Source organism: Podarcis cretensis, assembly GCF_951804945.1.
Source record: "Podarcis cretensis genome assembly, chromosome: 10".
NCBI classification, from domain to species: Eukaryota; Metazoa; Chordata; class Lepidosauria; order Squamata; family Lacertidae; genus Podarcis; species Podarcis cretensis.
In genome coordinates, this window is record NC_137179.1 from 42,937,457 (window position 1) to 42,958,587 (window position 21,131).

General features: G+C 40.7%; 1 protein-coding gene across 9 annotated transcripts in view; it reads right to left on the reverse strand.

Moving 5' to 3' along the window:
• Positions 1 to 21,131, reverse strand: part of NAV3 (neuron navigator 3) — a 436,309-nt gene that overhangs the window by 56,476 nt on the left and 358,702 nt on the right. For 7 of the 9 annotated variants that reach the window (XM_079991792.1, XM_079991797.1, XM_079991794.1 and 4 more), the window contains 7 exons: positions 16,259 to 16,397; positions 13,198 to 13,474; positions 10,777 to 11,485; positions 7,797 to 8,285; positions 4,390 to 4,431; positions 2,175 to 2,332; positions 664 to 852 (listed from right to left, as the gene is read on the reverse strand). In XM_079991792.1, the coding sequence (XP_079847918.1) occupies positions 664 to 852; positions 2,175 to 2,332; positions 4,390 to 4,431; positions 7,797 to 8,285; positions 10,777 to 11,485; positions 13,198 to 13,474; positions 16,259 to 16,397 (2,003 nt within the window). The remainder of the gene's footprint in view (positions 1 to 663; positions 853 to 2,174; positions 2,333 to 4,389; positions 4,432 to 7,796; positions 8,286 to 10,776; positions 11,486 to 13,197; positions 13,475 to 16,258; positions 16,398 to 21,131) is intronic. The other 2 variants (XM_079991796.1, XM_079991795.1) reach the window with 2 other exon arrangements.

Here is a 21,131-nt window from a genome sequence, read left to right on the forward strand (position 1 = left end):
AGTTGCAAAAGAGAAAATGGGGTGGAACACTGAACAGTGTTGGTTTGCTCAGTTGGGGGCTGCAAGACGAAGAAACCAGCAGAGGGCCATGAAGAGACCCAAAAGGATGCAATTTGGCAAGTGTTGGCTTGATTACAAAAATAGAATAGGTATAGCTGGATGCATTTATTTCCATTTATCTTTGAACAGTGAAATCAATCTGTAAAATATGGAAGAACTTTAAAATATATCTTAAAAATAATTGCAAAATTGAGGAATGTTAGGATGTCAGGGGGTAAGAAGTAAAGAATTGCAGCAGTAAACAAAAAAAACTTAAGAAATTTTTATGAAAGGGAATTAAGATAATGGACTCAAGGGTTGCTAAAGAATTATTAAACAAGGATGCAGGGATGGGGAGGTATGGGGAAGTCAAAGAAAGAAGGGTAAGAACCGATGAGTATGATGTGATACTGTTTTACATTGTTCTTTATTATATGTGTGGAAATTAATAAAAATTATTATAAAAAAAAAAAAAAGAAATCAATCTGTAAAATAAACCTGTTGTACACCTGAAGCTGAAACTATGGTGTGGCTTCTTAACTCTAGTTAACTCTATGGCACAAAGCATAGTTTCATGCTACATCAAAAGGCAGCCTCTGTTATATATACCACACATAGCCTTACCTTCTTCCATGCTGTCTCTGAATGACCCAGAATGACTGATTGCACGTGGTCTATCTTCCAAGGATGTGGCACTGCCACACAACTGGGAATCATCATAAAGATCGAAAGAAGAATCTTGTGCAGGTATGCTGTTAGACCGCATCATACTGGGCCCAGGGAGTTTGAATTGGGATAAGTTTGTTGGACTCACTGAAATAATAATAATAATAATACCATAAGTTTTGATTACATATTACTGTACTGCAGGGGGGAAGAAAGCTCTGTCAAATAACATTTGTGCTTTTATTTTTTTGATGAATTAGGAACACTTTTACAGTGGTTTCTCATAAGCATGTTTGGCTTATTTTTGTCTGAAGCTCCTCCCTACCGAGTTAAAACAGATCCCATAGAAAAAGGCTTTTGCTTTCAATAATTCCAAATTTATTTACAATTATAATATGGTATTTCCTAAGTCTGTAGTATGGAGATATTTTTGCCAAGATTACCAGTATCTGCTCAAACAACTTTTTCCTCCTGCTAAAACACACACACACACACACACACACACACACACACACCAATCCTCATATTAAATGGGAACTTTCATATGTGTGGGCTTTATCGAAAAGAGAAGTAACAGACCCCCCCTCTTGGTTCAAATGCTGCTCTCACGGTTTGGAAAGCTGTTTTTCAACAAGCTTAAAGGGAACATTTTTGACCCATCTAGCTGGTGTGGAACTAGGGCCAAGGAAAACAGCATTTATCTGCCCCTTCAGACATTAGGGTCAAATATTTTGAACTAATGGCGTACAGCAAGATGTTTCCAGCATTGCTGGCTGTGTCTAAAATAAAAATGTCTGGAGCAGTATTTTTCTGAGAGTCTTTTAACACACTGGGAAAATGGCCCACAGAGAAAAGAAATGCTAGAGGGGTGGAAGAAAGCTTTTTCAATAAGCCATTGCACTGGGTCACCACACTGGAGGAAAACTAAACCACAGAAACACACAGATTTGTTTCTACCAAAGGGAAAAACTGTTACTATGTCTAGGTTTAACCTTGTCTACACTTGCAGTCTAAGCATTGACACACAATTATACTGAAATAAATGGAACTTACTTCTGAGTAAATGAGATTTGGAACTTAAAAACGCTCATCAAAATACAGGAGAAGAATGCACTTTTAATTATTTTCTTTGACAGGTGTTTTTTTCAGCCCAACAGTCAAAGTTGGCCCATTGGGGGGTTGGTACAGATAAGGATCTGTTCACTGGGCTCAAAAAATAAACAATTAATTCTCCACCCCTACTTTAGATGCTGAGGTTCCAAGCTGTGCAGGACGTTAACCAGTACTTGGAACTGATCCCCAGAATGGACTGGGAGGCAAGGAATATGTTCAGATATGGTAAGAGCAGGAAAAAATGCATGCTTAATTTTAGATAGCTGAAGTTATGCATTCTAAAAGAGTGAGGGAGAGCTTAAGATGTATAAAGGCAGCTCAGTAATGGAGCACTGCAAGCAGTTTCTTTTTCTTACCTAAGTTGGAAAAGTATTTCCCAGTTGCAGATGAAGACATGGCTGTAGGAGATACCAAAGGAGACTGACTTCCAGTGTCTTGCAGCCCTCCAGTAGAGTGAGAACGCAGCCACTCTTTCCCTTCCTCCTGACTGGCCTGCCGAGAGGATGGTGTATACCTGAAAGACATCACCACTGATACACTGAAAAATTCCACATGAACTGCACTTAGCAAGAGATTTGTGACTTGGAATCAAGCAATAATCATACAGTTGGTTTAGTCAATGCTGAACAGGAGACTTGGGGTCATGTCACCCAAGAAACAGACGGACAAACAATCAGCAATACATATTGGCATGTGATGGGAAGACATACAAAGGAAACAGCTAAGCCTTATTATAATTTTTTTTAAAAAAAGAACAACAACAACAACTCTAACACATAAAAAAAAGATAAAGCAAAAACTTAATTTCAAGCATATCAACAAGGTTGGAAAATGAGAGCTTAGTAGTGAGGAGAGACGGGTGTCCAGTTCCTACATTATACAAGCTACAGAAGCATAGTATACAGGTAGGCTGAAAGTAGAAGAAAACTGAAGAGCAGCTGTGAAAGAAATGCATTTTTGTTAGTGACATCTGAAGGGACAAAATACAGTGTTTGTCTCTCAGAAGGGTCGATCCTTGATGCTATGCCCTACCCCCAAATTGATAAGATTTAAGGGATTTGGGTGGGGAAAATACTCACTTTTAAAGAAATGCGTTTGCAGAAAGAAAAAACTTTGGAAACCCAACCTCTCACAAACTTTTGGGTGCTGCTGCCAAATACAAAAAATGTAACTGCACCAGCAGCACACACACTGCAGCCCACTGGCCAAACTTTGCGGCAGGGACTGAGAAAAGCAAATTCTTGAATGGATTAACATGGCAAGTTAGCCTGTGCAGGCATTTCAGATAGTTCGGATTTCAATTCAAGAGTGTGCACTTTCTTTGTCATTGTACAAGCAGGCTTCGTTCAGCCAAATTTCTTGCAAACCTATATATTACTGTACGTAGTTCCAGTGGGATCAAAAACGTCACCCCCACCCCCATCCGGACAAGCCTATCATTGTTGGCTGTTGCAGTTCCTCCTCCTGGAGTGCACTGGGAGCTTTCTGCTGTTGCCACAATGAGAGTCCTACATTTGTACAAACAGGACTGCATTGCTAGGCTGCAAAACTTTGGTGAAACTCTTAGAACAATGCCTGAAACGGGCACAAGGGGTGGGGTTCCCACATTAACTTCAGGATTGCATGCCACTATATTTCAGAAAGCCTCCAGAAAGCCTTCATATGGGAAATGGTTGTTCGGATTTATTTTCCCTCCCTGGCTCTTATGGTAATGTCTCAGATTCTACAGGATGGCGTGCAAGGAAGAGAACTGCTGACTGAATAAACACCATCTACATTTGATTCCAGGAGACACATTAAAATGCTCTGCCATCTGCAGTGTAGTCAAGATTACTACCCAGTGCATTCTTTTTGATGAGCAGACAGGTTCTTCAGATTTTTCCTTTTCAAAGCCCCTGGCGGACACAAATTGAGGGTTGGCACCCCAATGTGCTACAACTCAAGTGCAACAGAAGAAGTCATATATTGTTCCTGCGTAGAAAATACCAACGGTGACAACTCCAGACGCTTAACCAATGGTCCTAGCCTTCTGAGTGTGTGATTAAAGCTGGAAGCAAAGGAAGCTTGCTGCAGTTCATTGATTGACATGTTTTTTTCTGGGGGGGAAATATGATTACTCTGATCTGAATAAGTGGGAAAGTTTTAGAGGAATTAATTCCTATTGGACAGAGGGCAAGGAACAAGTCAAGGAGGCAGGGGGGGAAACAACAGAGTTGCTGAACTTATGTTTGAGCTAATTTGGGAATTCCAAATTTGAAGGTTGCACTGAAACATCTGGTTTATTTTGAGGGAATAATTTCTAAACAGAGGTAGAAGAGAGGTTTTTAAAAAATGTTATTTCACACTTGTTGAGGGCACTACCTGCACACTATTTCAACATTTCACATACTGCCAGAGTGAAAGTGAAAGAACGTTAAAAAGGGGGGGGGGTTCTTATTGTAAATTGATTTCATATTAGTTGTTTAACAGGAGAAACAGGATACACAGTGACAAGAAAAGGATGAAATATTATAGGAAAAAGTTACGGAACAACAGAGAAACAGCAGCCATGCTGAATAAAACATCGTATACCTTAATCCCTTTTTGGGTAGTGTATTTCTGTCAAGTTGCATGCTGTTAAAACAAAGAAAACCCCTAAGGACATACAGTAAAAAGAGCACTTCAAAATTATAAATTCTAAAGTGTTGTATCACAAAAAAGGCATTCAGAGTTATTTAAATGTATTCTTTGAAAGGTACCTTTTATGCAACACTCAAAATCATCAGTGCAAGTAATATATTGCTATTTTTTTTCCTCAAAAGGAAAAAAAATGCCATACTTTTGTAAAGAAAATACATATTGATTTGAGAATTAGCTTAATCTTATTCCCATTCCAGCCTTAGTTATTATGGAATTTGAGCATAAGAGTCCTAGGAAGGATCATGTGGGCAACAAGGTCAGGAGATTTATTGGGTTTCAGTTTGGTTGTCTTCCATAAAGTGAAGTCTAGCATCACCAGGGAATATTATTATTATTATTATTATTATTATTATTATTATTATTATTATTAACAACTTATATTCAGCCCACCCAACTGGGTTACCCCAGTCATTCTGGGCAGGTTTTCAAAGGTTAAGTGAAAAACTCATTTCACAAGAACAACTGGGGAACATATTGTGCCTGGTTCAAGTACATCATTATTATTATTATTATTATTATTATTATTATTATTATTAAAAACATGGATATATGCAGAAAAGGCTGGGACTCTATCATGGCACTGTATCAAAAGGGAATCACTGTTGAATAAAGTATCTAAACTGAATTTCCAGACAAAATTTGTAGCATTTCAGTCCCATTGAAATCAATGGGGCAAGTTACCTATGACTTGTAAGTCCCAAATGATTTCAATAGAACTGAAAGATAAGGAAATCCATCTCAATCCAAACACAGGAGACAGAGCCTGTCCAAGGTATTCTCTGGCCATGCATCTGGCTTGACCCATCAGCTGAGGAAAGGGAACCCACTCTGTAGCATGAGGATAAATTTCCTTACCTCTCTTTTCTTATCTCTCTCTGTATTGTGATAGTGCAGAACACTATATGCGGATATGCAGTAAGGAGGGGAGGGAAATGTTATTTAAGGACATTTTTTTACTGCTGTATCAAATTTCCCCATTCAAACATTTTGGGGTTGAAACACGAGACTTCAAAAGGTGTGAAAAGTTGCTTGAAGAACTACTAGCAATGTTTTGGTGTGGCTGTCAGCATCATTTTTTAGGGCTTGACTGAGATCCCAACCAATCATTAATATCAATGGGTGCCAGCTTGAATGATCCCCTTCTCCTCCTACTGCTTGCTGTTCAGGGGGTTCTCCAAACCTCACCCAAACCAAAAGGGGAATCTTTTATTGCAAGTATATCTTAAAACCTTTTAATATATATGTCAGGGAACTGCCATCAGAGCCAGAGGCGGAGGGAAGGCTCCAGAGCTATGCTGGAGAGGGTCCCAGCAGGGAGAGAGGCAGCCCATCTGCTGGGGAAGGAAATCAACGTAACACCAGGAGAGAAGGGGGGCAGATGGGGGAATCGGAGAAAAGGCTCCAGGACTCTTCACCGGAGACTAGTGGAAAGAGCACGGGTACTCCGCTGCCCACACCCTCCCTGCGTAGAAGACTTCCGCGCAGGGAGAGTAGGAGGAGACTTGGCGTCAAAGAACTTTTTTGCTGGAAGAAGTTTAAGAAACGCCCACTGACGGATTCTGCCAGCGACTGAGACAGCCACGAAGTGAAGGGCTGTCCAGACAGAAAGGGTTTGACCAGGCAACCAAGCCAATAGTGGCAGCAACTTACGCATGAGCAACCCCCTAGAACCATTACAATATATCAACTAAGAATGATTGGTAGAAAACAATCTGTGTCTCAAAGAAAACCACTTTCACTTCGGTTTCTGATACTGTTCTGTATGTAGCTGTGGAGAGACTGTAATTACAAGAATGGTGATGGATGAGTCACTCATTTGCCAAGCCTCATAAGACAGATCTATAATCATTATATTTGAAGGGCCTTGTACAGACGTTCTTTGGATCTGCACACAGGGGATATTGCAAAAGCAGCCATAGGCTCATACTGGTTACATGAACATCAGCCTATGCACATAGCGATGAATCCTGTGATCTATAGACTAGAAAACAAGACATATGGATCACAAAGATGTTCAGACTATTATGTACATGTTGATGGGGAGGGGTGTTTCAGTGTGACCATGACTCTTCCTTGTATTTTAAACAGCCATTAAAATAAACAAAAACTCAAGAGTTGGAAAACAGTTGAATAATACATGAAAAACACCAGCAATGGCAGAGCCATTTAAATCCATGTATTATTCAAAACAAAACAAAAAACAGTCACTGATTTTACAAATATAATGTTAAGATTTCAGGTTTTCTTACACATTCCATAGGATAAACTACTTACCAAACTCCAATTTACATAATATCCAAATAAAAAACAAGCACGTATCAGGATATTATAATGATGTGCTGCATCAAACTGACAGAACCATGATTTACTTATTTTGCCTAACCCGTACTACAATTTAGAAACCCACTTATATAGAGGACGTAGTTTAGTTTGGAGGATGAGATATGGATGTTGGTCCAAGACTCCTGGGTCCCTTGAATGGCCACAACTAGAGAGGTGCACAACCTGTCACATTTTCCATTTATTTGTTCAATTGCATCAGATGCCCATAGAAAGTCCATGCATTGTCTTAAATATATTTCGGTTTTAGGAGCCTCACACTGCTCATCAGATGTTCATTAGTATGTGCATCCAAATACTGGAGCTTTCCACTTCTTTCAGTAGAATACATAACGAAACACAGAAGCCCTGGCTAGCTTATATATGCTAGAATTTGCTTCTTGAGCACATCCATTTCCCCTGTCAAATAAATATTGAAGGTGTTTGTTTGTTTGTTTGTTTGTTTGTTTGTTTGTTTGGAGCTGCAAGTATTTGTAACCTTACATACCCATAGGAACTGATGGTAATTTCCCAGGTATAAACTAAATTACTCCAGAATAAATATAACAAAAAATGTCCCAGATATGAAGAGTGGTGGGCTTTGGGCTCTCAAATTTCAGCAGCACCCTGTGCAACACTAAAATTCGCTCCGCTCTGTTCTGCAGCATTGATGCGGTGCTGCCTGCAGAATGGTACTCTGTGTGGCTGCACCGGTTGAAGTACCCTATAACTGCCTCTGATGAAAGCCCCCAATGGAATCATCTGTTCTACTGAGCATAAAGACATTGGAAGTACCGTAGAGCTACAAGGGACACTGTCAAAAAGCATTTCCAGTTATTTTACTTTTCCCTCCTCTCCTTCCTCCCCTACCCTCTTACATTGTTGGTTTTGATTTGAGGATATATTTCGAAAGCCATGCTTCTGGCTGCTTCCATTTGTTATGACCCTTATCGAAATACTTCTCTCCATGGCAAACTCACCTTTCTGAAAGGGTAGATCTCACACTTCCAGTTCTCATGAGCAGGCTCTGAACCTCTTGAGTGCTTGTAGTCAATCCAGACAGGGAGCCATGGTGGCTGAGAGGGAGGTCAATAGATTCAGAGCTTGTGTGGAGGCTAGTCATTGACTGGTAACTTGGTGTGTCCTTACTGCCAGCAGAGGAACTACTCAGGTTTGCAGCCCACACGAGACCGCCTGACGTGAAAGAGTGGGCTGACGCCGGGCTAGAAGCCAAGGAGTGACTTAAACTTACAACATCTGTATTCAAGTCCGAGGGTTTGCTGAAGAGAGGGCTGCTGCTGCCACTCTGCCCACCTGCACTGCCCATGCTACCTGTACCTGAGGATGGAGATTCCAGGCTGCCTTGTCGAGCTAACGTGGTACTAGGGCTGGGCATTGCAGATGTGGATTTGGCACCTTCTGTATTTGGTGCAGGGGCAGTTTTGCCACTTGCTTTGGCACCAAACAACCTACAGGAAAAAACAAACGAAACAAACAGAAGTGTTATTCGGAAAAGCCAAAGTTTCACGTAATAATGCTTTGAAAGCCAAGGCACAGGAATAATGAAAACAGCTAGTATAAGGCCCTTCTCTCTCCCCCCCAGTTGCTTCTCACAATCAAATCCGCTTAAGCCCTTGGACATACTTTATTTTACTGTTTCAAAAGCATTAATTCCAAGATTTGTCTTTTGAAAAGAAACAGACCTTCCCAGGGAGATGAAAAGCACAACAGCCCTGTGTGATGAGATTGCGTAAAAAGATTAAACTTTCACCCAAATCCAGTGGTTAGCACAAAATCTTCAGTAGTTAAGACATTTGTTTTTAAATTAGCACAGCATGGTCTGGACAGCCTTGTAAATAGTTAGACCCCCCCCCCCCATTTCAAAATCTTTTTTTATTTTTAAAGAAGTAATTATACTTATATAACATGCAAGATGCTAATTTGAGGTCTGTTCCCTATCCGCATATGTGTGAAAATATTTTGCAATTGTGTGGGGGTGTGGAGAAATACTATTTTAAGTTTTGGATATACCGTTAAGGGTATGACAATTTCTGTTTCTGTGAGGTCTGAAATATTCTACATCACCTTATGAAAAGGGTTTTCTAGAGTACTAAAAGGAAACAAGAAGCAACTGGCATAACGTCTATGATAAAAACCATAGCAACCAAAATAGCACATTTGATAACTCGTATGCAAAAGCATTGTGCTGGCAATTGGCCACAAGAGGGCAGCATTGACTTTGTTTCAGCAAAGAAATAGGCTTGGATTCCTAAGAAAGATTTATGGTTTGATGTATATTGCAAAGTTGCTAAGATCAGTAAATGCTGATGTTCAGATGCCACCAGCAGTGTAAAATAGAATGATGGATTTTATTTTGACCCCCTCCCATCTGAGTTCCTACTGAAAATCCTGTTACAATATTAGAAGATCCAAAACCAATGGGCTGTATTCAAACCAGCTTTAACTCAGTGTAGACCCATTGAAATCGATGGCCTAGTAGGCCCATTCATTAAATTGTGTCTATTCTGAGTAAAAGTTAGCTGACTACAACCCAGAACGTTTTTAAAACAATTTGCAGAATATATAGTTAATGAAATTCAGTTTCCTCATCTGAATCCATTAGCTATCCAGGAAAAATTACAATGAGAAAATACAATCAGAAAAATTACAGTCAGATAGAGTGACATTTATTCCTTAATAATCCCTCACCAGGAAAGCCTTTCAGTTTGTTAAGGGAATACCAAGCTGTTTCCAATATGCCCTTCTCGGTCACTACCTATAACAATCACATTGTTTCAGTTCCTCCAGGTTCCACTTCCAGCCCTATGTATGTGGGTGCTATTTGTGGCTGGATGGGAAAACTGCATTTGCAAACAGTTGCTACAGGCAAAACTTCCCAACCCCAGCTATGCTGTTGCACCCTGAGTTAGCCACCTGGAATAGCATCAATCTGCTGTTAATGACTGGATTTAGGCCCTGCCCCAATTATTTCCTCCCTGATGGACACTCTTCAGAGTCTCTAAAGAGGACACAACCAGCATGCTGCTGTATGGAGCTTTAGAGAGAGGTACGCACACAGCATATAGCTTTATTGATTTTCAAATGATTTAGCGATCAAAGTTCATGGGTTGGAATGCCAATGGGGGTGGGAGGTGGTTCTCATCGGCTGCTTTTCACTTCACAGCCATGTGGTTCTCTCAGATGCCTACTTGAAAGGCACTGCACTTGTATTCCAGAACCTTCCTAGGGTTACTTTATGTGAGAAATAGATCTTCGCATTTCTATTGCAGAATCAGAACGGATACGTGTTCACTTATCTAAATATAAAACATCACTTCTGAGAGCCGGAGGCGATTGCGGGAAGCAGAATATAAGTCTCTGTAGAATTCTCGGGAAGGAAACAGAATAAATAGTGGAATATGAGGCCAATATTAATATCAGTTGCTTAAAAAAGAAAACTTGTTCAGTTCATACTTACAAATGAAAAAAAGGGGTCTCATCTGATTATAAGCAATGGAACTAGGTATCAACGTGGGGAGGACAGAAAGTTGCCTTATACTGGTTCTGACCATCTAGCTCAATATTGTTTACACTGAATGGCAGCACTCCAGGATTTCTGGCAGGGTCCTCTCCCAGCACTACCTGGCGATGTTGGAGATTGAACCTGAGAGCTTCTGAATGGAAAGCAGATGTTCTACCACTGAGCTATGGCACTTTCCCTCACACAAAAACAAGCTGAGTCCAGACCCCCTGCTACACAGGTGGCAGATTGTAGGTTTGGAGAGAATGAACCTATGTTCAGCCTGTAAATACACTAAAATATTACAAATGCCCCCAAGTCTTCAGTGATCTCATTCCAAAAGAAACCAGGCCTATGTGGCATGCTGTTCCTCTGGAACTTCTCGACTCTCTGGGGAGTGGGCTGAGCATAACATTGCCATTTCACAGAAAACCCCTTACCTTCTAAATGTGGGCGAGGCAATGTCTGGATATTTTGAACCTGGCTGCCTGAGGCCTGGTGTTCCACAGGCACTGGCTGAAGTTGGACTTGATTTTGGAGAGCTGGACAGCGACACACTCTCAGAATCAGAAACGGCCACTTTTTCCTTCTCTTTGTCTGTCTGGTTGATGGTAACAGGGCTGGAGCGCCCTGAGCCAATCTTCGTAGGTTCTCTCAGTTTGTTGGTAGCGGCGGCCCCTGCAGACTTGCTGCTCACATTGGAGTCGATGCTGCTGGTGCTTGACCTGTGTCCGCCTCTGCCAGGAATCCCACTTGTGCTTGACTTCGAAGGACGCGGCAAACTTCGGTATTGCAGGGTAGTTTTTGAGCTCACGTGCAGCACGCCGTCGTCTTGATTCTGTGAGCCATCTAGGCTGGTTTTCCTCCCTGCATTGGACTTCCCACCGATAGCTGCAGATTTGGGCATCTTCCCCAAGGTTGCGGATCCACTTGTTATGGTTGCACCGCTTGCAGAGATTATGGTTGAAGAGCCAACCCCAGCTTTCTTGAAACCAAAGGAACCGGTAGCTGTTGATCTGCCAATGCCCGAGGGTGGCTTTTTCCCCTCGTCGCCACTGCTTTTCCCTGCATCTGAAGGTGAGCGCTGGATAGAAGCTCCTTTGAGGGAAGTTTTTCCTTTTTCTGAAGCCTTTGCATCATCTGTTTTTCCTAACAGAAAGCAGAGTTTTTGTAGTAATTCATATTTGCAGCAGTACATTTTCAGTAATATATGCAAATATGTAGAATGATAGTTTTGTTATGGTTTTTGTAAGAGAGAAGTGGTTTGGCCCCTGCTGCAATTCAGAATGAGAGGCGTGTAAAACTGCCAGGCAGAATTCCACCATGCACTGTACTCATTTTGTCAATGGTCATAGATTGCTTGAGATATTCTGGTTGATTCACTGAACTACATCCCCCCCCCACCATACCTCCCCATTATTAACATTAAATGGACCATAGATGTCTGCATACTTCACTCACCCATGTACAGCAATGAACTGATTCAGTTTTTAAACCCATATACACAAATTCACAAGACCCTGTCAGGATGTTTGGAAGCAGTCAGAACCTATGGAGACCATTTCATCAGAGAGTTCAGTTAAACTCAGTTTAGGTGGAGTTCTGAACTACTCACAGTGGCCAATCAGATGCCTATACCACCTTTCCCCTCAAATAATATACACTTGCTTTGAGCCAGAAATCATTTGCTATTAATATTGTAAGGTAAAGGTAAAGGACCCCGGACAGTTAAGTCCAGTCAAAGGCGACTATGGGGTAGCGGCACTCATCTCACTTTCAGGCTGAGGGAGCTGGCATTTGCCAACAGACAGCTTTCTGGGTCATGTGGTCAGCATGACTAAACCGCTTCTGGCGCAATGGAACACCGTGACGGAAGCCAGAGCGCATGGAAACGCCGTATAAGGAAAAACAGAATGGCGCTATTACTACTTGTGATCCGGACTTATAATTCACATGATGCAACCTAGAATTACAAGTATTCTGCTAAAAACCCTTGATGCTTTTCACTTGCACTGCTGTTCAGGTGTCACCTATTCTGTACTTCTGTACCTGATTTTTGCTTCCTAAGTACATAACGCTATATTTATTTTTGTTGAAATTGGCTCCGTTAGTTTTGGCCCAGAATGTATTAATGTGAAGTAAGAGCCGATCTGCTTTCTTTAATTGTATTGCATTGGTAAGTTGGAATCCTTCCTATGACTTGTTAAATATAGTATGCTTGTAATTCCAAGCATTGTGAAACAAGCATACCGAATTATAATATATTCATCACCACTCACATTAAAATTCATTGTTATTGTCTATCCCGACACATGCAACCATTATTAGCTGTTTGCAGTTAATAATAACACTTAGCTAAATTTGGTTGGCGTAGCCTTATAGCTTGTACTAAAAGCTGTTGGAAACACCTCGGGCCTATTACTTAGGAATAATTGCAGGTTTCAGATGTGGCGTCCAACAAACTAAAATGTGTCTATTGATTTTCATTTCGTTCATCTATCAATTTTTAGTCACTCATTACTAACACAAACATGCATAGTGCTATTTTAAAGTAATCTTTCACAAAGGCCAAACCTTCCTTATTACATAGTGAAATACCAGCCCAACTCATACATCTCACGCTTAGCAATTACCTGAATAGCAACTCTAATTCTCTCTAGAACTCTATAGCTGCCTCTTTCTACTCAAAAAGATTCTAATTCTCTCTAGAACTCTATAGCTGCCTCTTTCTACTCAAAAAGATAAGACGTCATGTGGAAATTTCCCTAACCCATTCTCAGGGTCTTATGAATGAGAACAATAACTTGGAGCAATTTGCACAACCGACTGCAAGTTCAGTTTCTGATGATGCTCATTCCTACCAGGCGTCTTGAGAGTGCTTGTTCCTGTTTTGTGCCTAGATGGCGCTGCTCCTACTTGTACAGTCATGCCTCTTCTCCAGGAGCCAGTCTGAGAGACAGACAGAGAGGTTTTCTGGCCCCCCTTCTCAGCATCTTCAAGCGCTCCAGAGGGATGGCCCTTCCATTTGCCACTGCCATCAATGTTGCTGTCAAAATCTTCCTCTGGTTTCTTCAGTTCCTCGCTGCTGCCCCACGGTTCGCCATCTGTTACTGAACGTTTCTCTGAATCAGTCTTCAGCTATGAGGAATTGATATCATGAAAATTACTCAGCAATTGTCTGACTTTTATTTTATTTCATTACGGCATGAGAGTGCAGGGATTAGGAGGAGAAAACAAAGATTCACTTTAACATCTTTCTTCCCTAGCTCCAAATGCTTAATAGTCTCTCTGAGAAGCTTTTCCCCACTAATTTTATGAACAACAACACTACTTATACTGCTGGCACTAATGGTGTCATTTCAGGGAGATGTCTCAAATGTTATTAGCTTGAAGCAACACTGGCTTGTAAATGTCAATTAATTTTTATTTAAATTTTTTTTAAAAAAAAAAACCCTATCCAAAAGAAGCAGTGTTTCTCTGAAGCTTCCATATCTGCCTGAATCCCCTTGATTAAAACAGGCTTCCTCAACCTCGGCCCTCCAGATGTTTTTGGCCTACAACTCCCCTTGCTAGCAGGACCAGTGGTCAGGGATGATGGGAATTGTAGTCTCAAAACATCTTGAGGACCGAGGTTGAGGAAGCCTGGATTAGAACATCAACATTGCCTAAAAGACCCTAAGACAATGGCCCCCATAAAATGGAAAGCTAGAGAACATTAAAAATGAATAATCTCTTGCTCCAGATTTTTCCAGACTCCAACACCCAAATCTGGTCCAATGGACTTAGAATTACATAACGAGTTAACCTGGAATCTTATTAGCATAAGCCTATTAATGTTAATACCACTAAGTAAATGTATCTGGGTGTACTGCTGCAGCCTTCTACCCCTGAATGCTTCTGAATTTCTGATTCAAAGCTGTTGCCTTCAGTATTTACATCCCAGAGGGCACAATGCAGACCATGCAGGCATAATCCTTGCATGGAGAGGATATCCTTAAGTGCCACCTTCCTCTACCTACAGGTGCGCATGGGCAGGTTGCACAACCAGCTGTTAGTTGGAATGGAGGATCAGATCTCCTACTCTACTCAGTTAAATTCACTCACGTGCCATAGAGGTTGGTGGTGCAAACAGGGGGGTCTGTCCAGCCTTCCCATTTCCCCCCAATAGCCTCTTGTACCATCTCCCCATGCGCCTATATGCACATATGGTGGGGTGAGAAGGTGGCAGGCTTCTGCTGAGTCTATGGGAATCTTCTGCATATGGATGCTGTGCCTATGGGAAACTGGGGCATCTACAGAGGATGTCCTTCGCACCGCATTCACTTACAATAGCCAGCTGATAATAATTTGCAACAATTGTGGAATTAGAACATTTGTGCAGGAGAGCAGGGGGAAAAAAGGGGGGAAAAAAGAGGAGAAGAGAGAACATCAAGAACAACAAGAAAAACAAGAACTGGACAAAGTTGGAAGATAGACCCTTTCTAAGATTGGACATTTGAAATTAAAGATGATTAAAAGACGGTAAAGATTACTAAAAAGACGGCAAAGCGGACTGGTGAAGGATTATGGCTTAGATTATGGTTCAGATGTGGGAGCTCCAGGAGACAGTGGATTTGATGGACATTGGGAACGCAACCGGGAAAGGGGGGAGGGAAATTTGGAATCCAAAGGGTGTTAAATTATATTTTATTCTTTTTTTAATTCTTTTATGTTAATCTGTATCTTATATTAAAGAGGGGAACTCGTGGAAGGGAACAGGTCGATTTTAGGGGATGGGAAAATATTTTTTAAATTGGGTTAATGATAATAATTTTAAAATTTGGGGTAAGAATTTGTTGAATCTATTTGAAAGAATTGGAATACAAGAGGGGGTGGGGAGGGGGAAGTCCTGGAAAGATGATATTGAAAATAAGGCCTTAAATTTGGATGTTTTTCTTTTTTTTTGTTATATTTGAAAATCTTTAATAAATATTATTAAAAAAAAATTTAAAAAATTGCAACAATTGGTATCAATTGTGGCCGTTACCAAATGCTGCTTATAACCAGGCCCATGTAGAGCTTGCCTGAGGCCTGGGGCGGGAGTCTTGTTAGAATAAAGTTATAAGCTCAAACCGATAAGGTGACTTCTTTCCATTGGCTTTAAAACAGGAACAATGAACAGGGTCTCTTTAGCTTGATTTCATGTTTATTTTTAAGAGCCTTGGGCTCATGCGCCGAAAACAGAAAACAAGAAGCAGATTCAAATGTGTCAAAAGTTTGCAACATGCTTACCAAAGTTGTCAGTGCTGCAATAATTGGCTTGACTGAAATGTGGCTTTCATTAGGGGCCAATAGACCAACATAGGGCATAATAGCTCTTTAAAATAGCTGGGCTGCGATCTGTATGGTGCTTGCATTTATAAAAGGGGTGTGATAATCTCGAATAGCATGACACTTTACCTTTAAACCACCCCCTCCTCATCAGAATAAAGTACAGAAGTTCCTAGAAATTTCAAGCTGTGAGCAATAGAAAATGTGATAGTGCCATTAAACTCCAGCAGAGTTTATGGCTCTCCACAGGCCCTTGATGAGGAAACAGGTCTTCCTCTTTGGTACACGAAGATACATGCACAGAAGTTGGCGCTTGTTTGTCTTTGTATTCAATTAACTGTTTCATTGTGGTTTGATGACGTCACTGTATCATCAGATTTGCATAATTATATCTGCAAATTGTGCTGGGAGAAGCTTAGGAGGATTGTGGTTGTTGCAAACAAAGAAAAATAAACCACCCTGCAAAAATAAATAAAAAGGACATTTGGAAAAGGGGGGGAAATTGTGTGTGTGCAATAGTGAAATGGAAAAATAAGCAATAAAGCCCCTAAGCAGTGGCCTGGATTCATCAGGCTGCCAGTGCTAGACAGAGCAGAAAATGTCAACACCTACATGGGTATGTGCATTCTTTCTTGAAGAGGCAGTAATATTGGAATAAGAGCTGACCGATGATGTTGTGTTCAGATCATCTGTGCTGATGTTATCCAAAGTATCACTGAGGCCGCTGCTAACTGAACTGCTGTCATCCCAGCTGCAGGCAGGTGGAGGCAGGGGAGAGAAAGAAAGAGAAGATGAGTATGTCATTTGTTCACACCTTGATGAGAAAATGCAAATAAAAATCAACTAGTTCACCATTCCCCCCCACCAAAAAAAGAGGTTAGAAATTAAACAATGCCTTAGAAATTAAACATGACATTGTATGTATCATTTTCTAGGTGTTTTTAATTAACCATTCATTTCTTGCTAAAAAAAAAATAATGCCTTGGTAGCAACTCCACCAGGAAGCCATTAAAAAAATGCAATTTCAATTTTTAGCAGGACCAGGTATATATTCGTTGTTAGAGCAGGTCGCTTCATGGTTCTTTGCAATCACCTTTGGAACACTGCCAAGTGAAATTCATTACACCGGCCTGAATTTCTGGCCTTAGTTTTATTATTAAGCTTGAAGCACTTCTATGGGTTTCCCAGGAAAAAGAAAAGAAATATTTCTTTTGGATGTACTCTAACCAACTGTCAAGCCCGATTCGTGCTTTAGATCTCAAATTAGGTTTGAAGTTTGTCCAACCTGTCTAGCCAACACCAACAATGCCTGAAGGAGGAAAGCATGATTGCAAAGACGGGAGGATTTGCAGTGGACGTGTGTCAGGGAGCAATGATTGGATGCAGATCCTTGATGTAAATCCATTGCACGTTTTCAGCAAGCCTGCCTGCACAGCTTGTGACCGATTGATGTAGTGAAGGCTGCCAACTACACAGGGGAGTGACAACCACCCCCTGCTCTGTCCATCCCAGATAAGCAGAAATTTCCTACTTTTCATGAGATTCCTATTGCTTTCTTCAAAATTCCTCAGATGTTTGCCAAACAGGAGCCACCAAGATTGCTTTGAAATCTCTCATTTATTTGTTGTGAGTTACCCTGAGGCACTTTTTTTTTGTATTTTATAGCATGTGGTAGGACATAAATTGAATGAATAAATTGCAACAGTACTTTGGCCGCAGGACTGAAGCTGACCAATTCCCTTGTCCCTTATTGATTACTTTCTGCCCCGGGTTCAAAACCACCTATTAAGACATTAATTATCTTTAGTACTCAGTTTTGAGAGGATTTGAGAGTATTTGTATCCAGGCTTTCCATAGTCTCTAGAGACACCCCCCCCCCCATAATAATAATAATTCAGTAGCACACTTCAAAAACAATTCTGGGCTGTGTCCAAGTTTTAGTTTAAGTAGGAGGTGACCATTAAAAATAGATGTTGAGCTACTTGATAAATGGAGTTGGGTCAGCCAGATTTTTAGTTGATTTGCACAGTCATGGCAGGCGTTTTACCACCTGCAGACTCCCACATCAAGAAAGAGAGCCACCACACTATGAAAAGCTGTTTTTCACTTGAGTGTACCACATTAGCCTTTTCTGTGACACTTCTTGATGTGTAAGCAAATGCAGCTGTTGCTTCATCTCACAGCTGTTGCATGAACAGTACACCCTCCCCAATCTATTAAAAGAAGCTGGTGGGGTGAGGTGTGAGGTGGCCAGACATGATGGAGCTGAGCGATTAGAAAGACTTCTGCAGGCAGAAACTCAATCATTTGAGGAATGTTTAACAACTGCTGTTTTTTAAAAAAATCAAAGCTACTTCATGATTTTTTACAATAAACGTTTAGACTCTTCACTGCTGCCGTATCATGTCAATGATAATGTCCATGTGTAATCGGAAACATGCCATTATCTTAAATAAGAATTTCCCTAAGCAACTGCCTGCGAGATAAAATAATTATCTCAAATTAGAGAGTGCCATTAATTTTGTTTGCTATATTTGCTAGATTTAATCGGCTTTCTCTGAAACTCATGCAATGAACTTATCACTGGGTTAGGTCATCAGAAGTTCAATTCAAGCACTTCATGCTCATCTGATGGGCCAAACTTCATGGAGGAAGATGTGAATTTGAGTAGTCACATGTAAAGCAGGGGCAGAGTGCAATTTAAAAGTATAAAAAGCACACACAGGCAAGTCTCATCCACTACTTCTTCCTCTGCAGGAAACCTCTCTATAGCTGATTTCTTTACAGCTGTGCTGACCTCTGGTAATGGACCTGGAAGAGGGATAACTGCATTTTAAGACCAGGGGTTGGGCTAATCCACGGGCCATATCTGTGCATGAAGCAATTACTGATGCCCCCCCCCCCAACAATACAGCTGCTGCACTGGTGCAAATGTGAGCAGGAGGTGATGCTGAGCAGCAGGTGGTCTGCTGAGCTCTCTCAGGGTGCTAGTGTGAGCAAAGAGTTTTCAAACCTCTCCACTCAAGACTAGAGCAACGTTGGTGATATGGATCTCTCCAACACCTTGCTCAACAGACAATGGTGAATAGCAACGCTTTTGCCTTCTGTCCTGATTCACTGTGGCTTTCTGCCTTGAATGGCACAGTAGTAGGTGCTTCTGGAGCAATGCAGTGGAATTGTCCATCAAGTAATAATGAGGAGAGCTTTTCTAGGGGAGGGACAGCTCACCAGGAAAACTCCACCTGTCTTTGAGGGTTTTTTCATTGGAGGAGATTGGAGGAAACTGTCTCCTTTCATTTGCAGGTAGGAAGTGAAGAAAGACCCTTTGCTCCACTCCTTCCCCACCCCCACTCCCAATTACTGGACACAAATGACTTGATTTAACATGGAATAAGGAGGGAAGGGAGTGTGGGAATCTAAAATGGAACAGCAGAAGAATTTAACAGAATAAGGGGTGGAGTGCATATAGCTCAGTAAATTTAATTATTGATAACATATTGAATCAATAAATAAGGGAGAGAGGAATTTTGGCTTTGGTTATGCTCGCTTTAAAACTTTGGCCACACCTATCTTTACACTCCAGCCACACCCACTTTGACATGTGGCTCCCAAAAGGTTTGCCCTGGATCTTTGTGGCCCTCAGCCCAAAAAGGGTTAGCCATGTCATCCCTGTTTTAGGAAATGGACTACAGTTTAGGGAAGAGAGAGAAGTAGAGATAGGGGGAAGAAATCTGAATCCACAGACAAAAAGGTTCCTTTGTGTACTTTAAATCACCTTTTCCCATTTCCCCACTTTATAAGTGAGGCCGATTTTAAATTAGCTTTTTCCCCACCTTCTATCCTGAGCTAGTATTTTCAAGTGGCACATTTCTCTAGATATGAATAGGCCTTTTTTTACCATCACTTGTGAAAACACCTTTAAGATAAACACCTACAAGTTTTGAAGGTCAGGTGTTAAGCGGTTTTGCCATTCTAGAACTATACAGTACACAATGACAGAAGTAAATGTGTTCATTAACAGATCGATATTAAGGTGAAGAATCTTGGAGTTTGGCCTCATAAGCAGTTTTGCTCATTAAATAACAACCTAAATTTAGCCATCCAGCTGAATTAGGGCAGGAAAAGGACTTTATAACTGATTCACTAACTTCCTCATGAATTATTTCTAGCTCGTTAAGGTAGACAGATAAGAAAATAATTGGAGCATTTTACTGAGAAAACCTCTCTGTAATATACCATTAAACATCAATTGCAAAGGCTGCCTTCATCACCATGACACCAAGTTCGATCCATCAACCATTTTTGTGTTCAGTCCTGGGCATGGCGGCTAATGAGTTTATAAAGCAGCAGCACTACCCCTGTCTAGTCAGATTCAAGATGGCACAGACTACATAAAAATCAAGCTGCTGTCTGTACAAGTCAGACTAGACAATGAATCCTTCTAGAAGTTTATAACAGCTATTCTATCTTCATAGGTAAATGCCTATGAAGGCCGTTAGACTCATACTTTACCTTCCTTTCCACAGCAAGCGTAATGCATTACCTGTCATTTTCAAGCATGGCAACCACTGAAGCATAAATTCCCTATAACTTCAGGGTCATAGAATATATTTCATCACCATTTTCACAGCTAAATTGTATGTGGCTAGGGAAAAAAATAGGAATAAACAAATGGAACCACCATTGTCTATTACTCTTTAAGGTACCTTTCCTTTTAGGTTTAGGAAAAATTGAAACATACAGCGAAATAAAATGAGGCATTTTACCATTTAATAAAAGGGCATCTTGTTTTACACATGAAATTATCCCATCAACTATTTCTGAGTTACCACATGTATTAAACAAATATGGAGAACCAGTGTTTAAAATTCTCTGCCTGAAAGGAGATATATATTCTGCAAGAGCAGCATGGGAGAAACTAATCTGCTGATTCAATTTTAATTGGGAGTCAAACTTTTTAACTTCAATTTCTGTTTGAAATAAGAGTACAACTGGAGTATTACAGGTATCTGACAAAGTTATCTGTTGGATTGGTAACAAAGTCAAAATGAAACAGATTGCACCTAGATTTTCAAATATTAAAAAGTGGCAAACAATATGTTGTTCATTATCCTTCATCATATTCAAAACAGATTATTGGCATAACATTTAAGTGCATTTCAAAAATGTTTAACTCCAGATATGTATCACACACACAAAAGGAAGAGACCTGTTGAATCAGGTCATGACTTCCCCTAGTCTAGCACTCTGTTCTTACAGTGGCCAACCCATGGGAAGACCACACGCACACATATACACAAAGTTAAACACAATGGAAGAATTCCATCAAGAAATTACAGTGATGTATTAATAACCCACAGGAACAACACTTCAGCTAAAATTACCGCTCAGATGCTTTTTGTTTAGTTGCAAAACATACAGCTTGCAGCCAAGAGAGTGTTTACATTTTTCATACACAGGTGCTGACAAGTTAATTAACACAAGT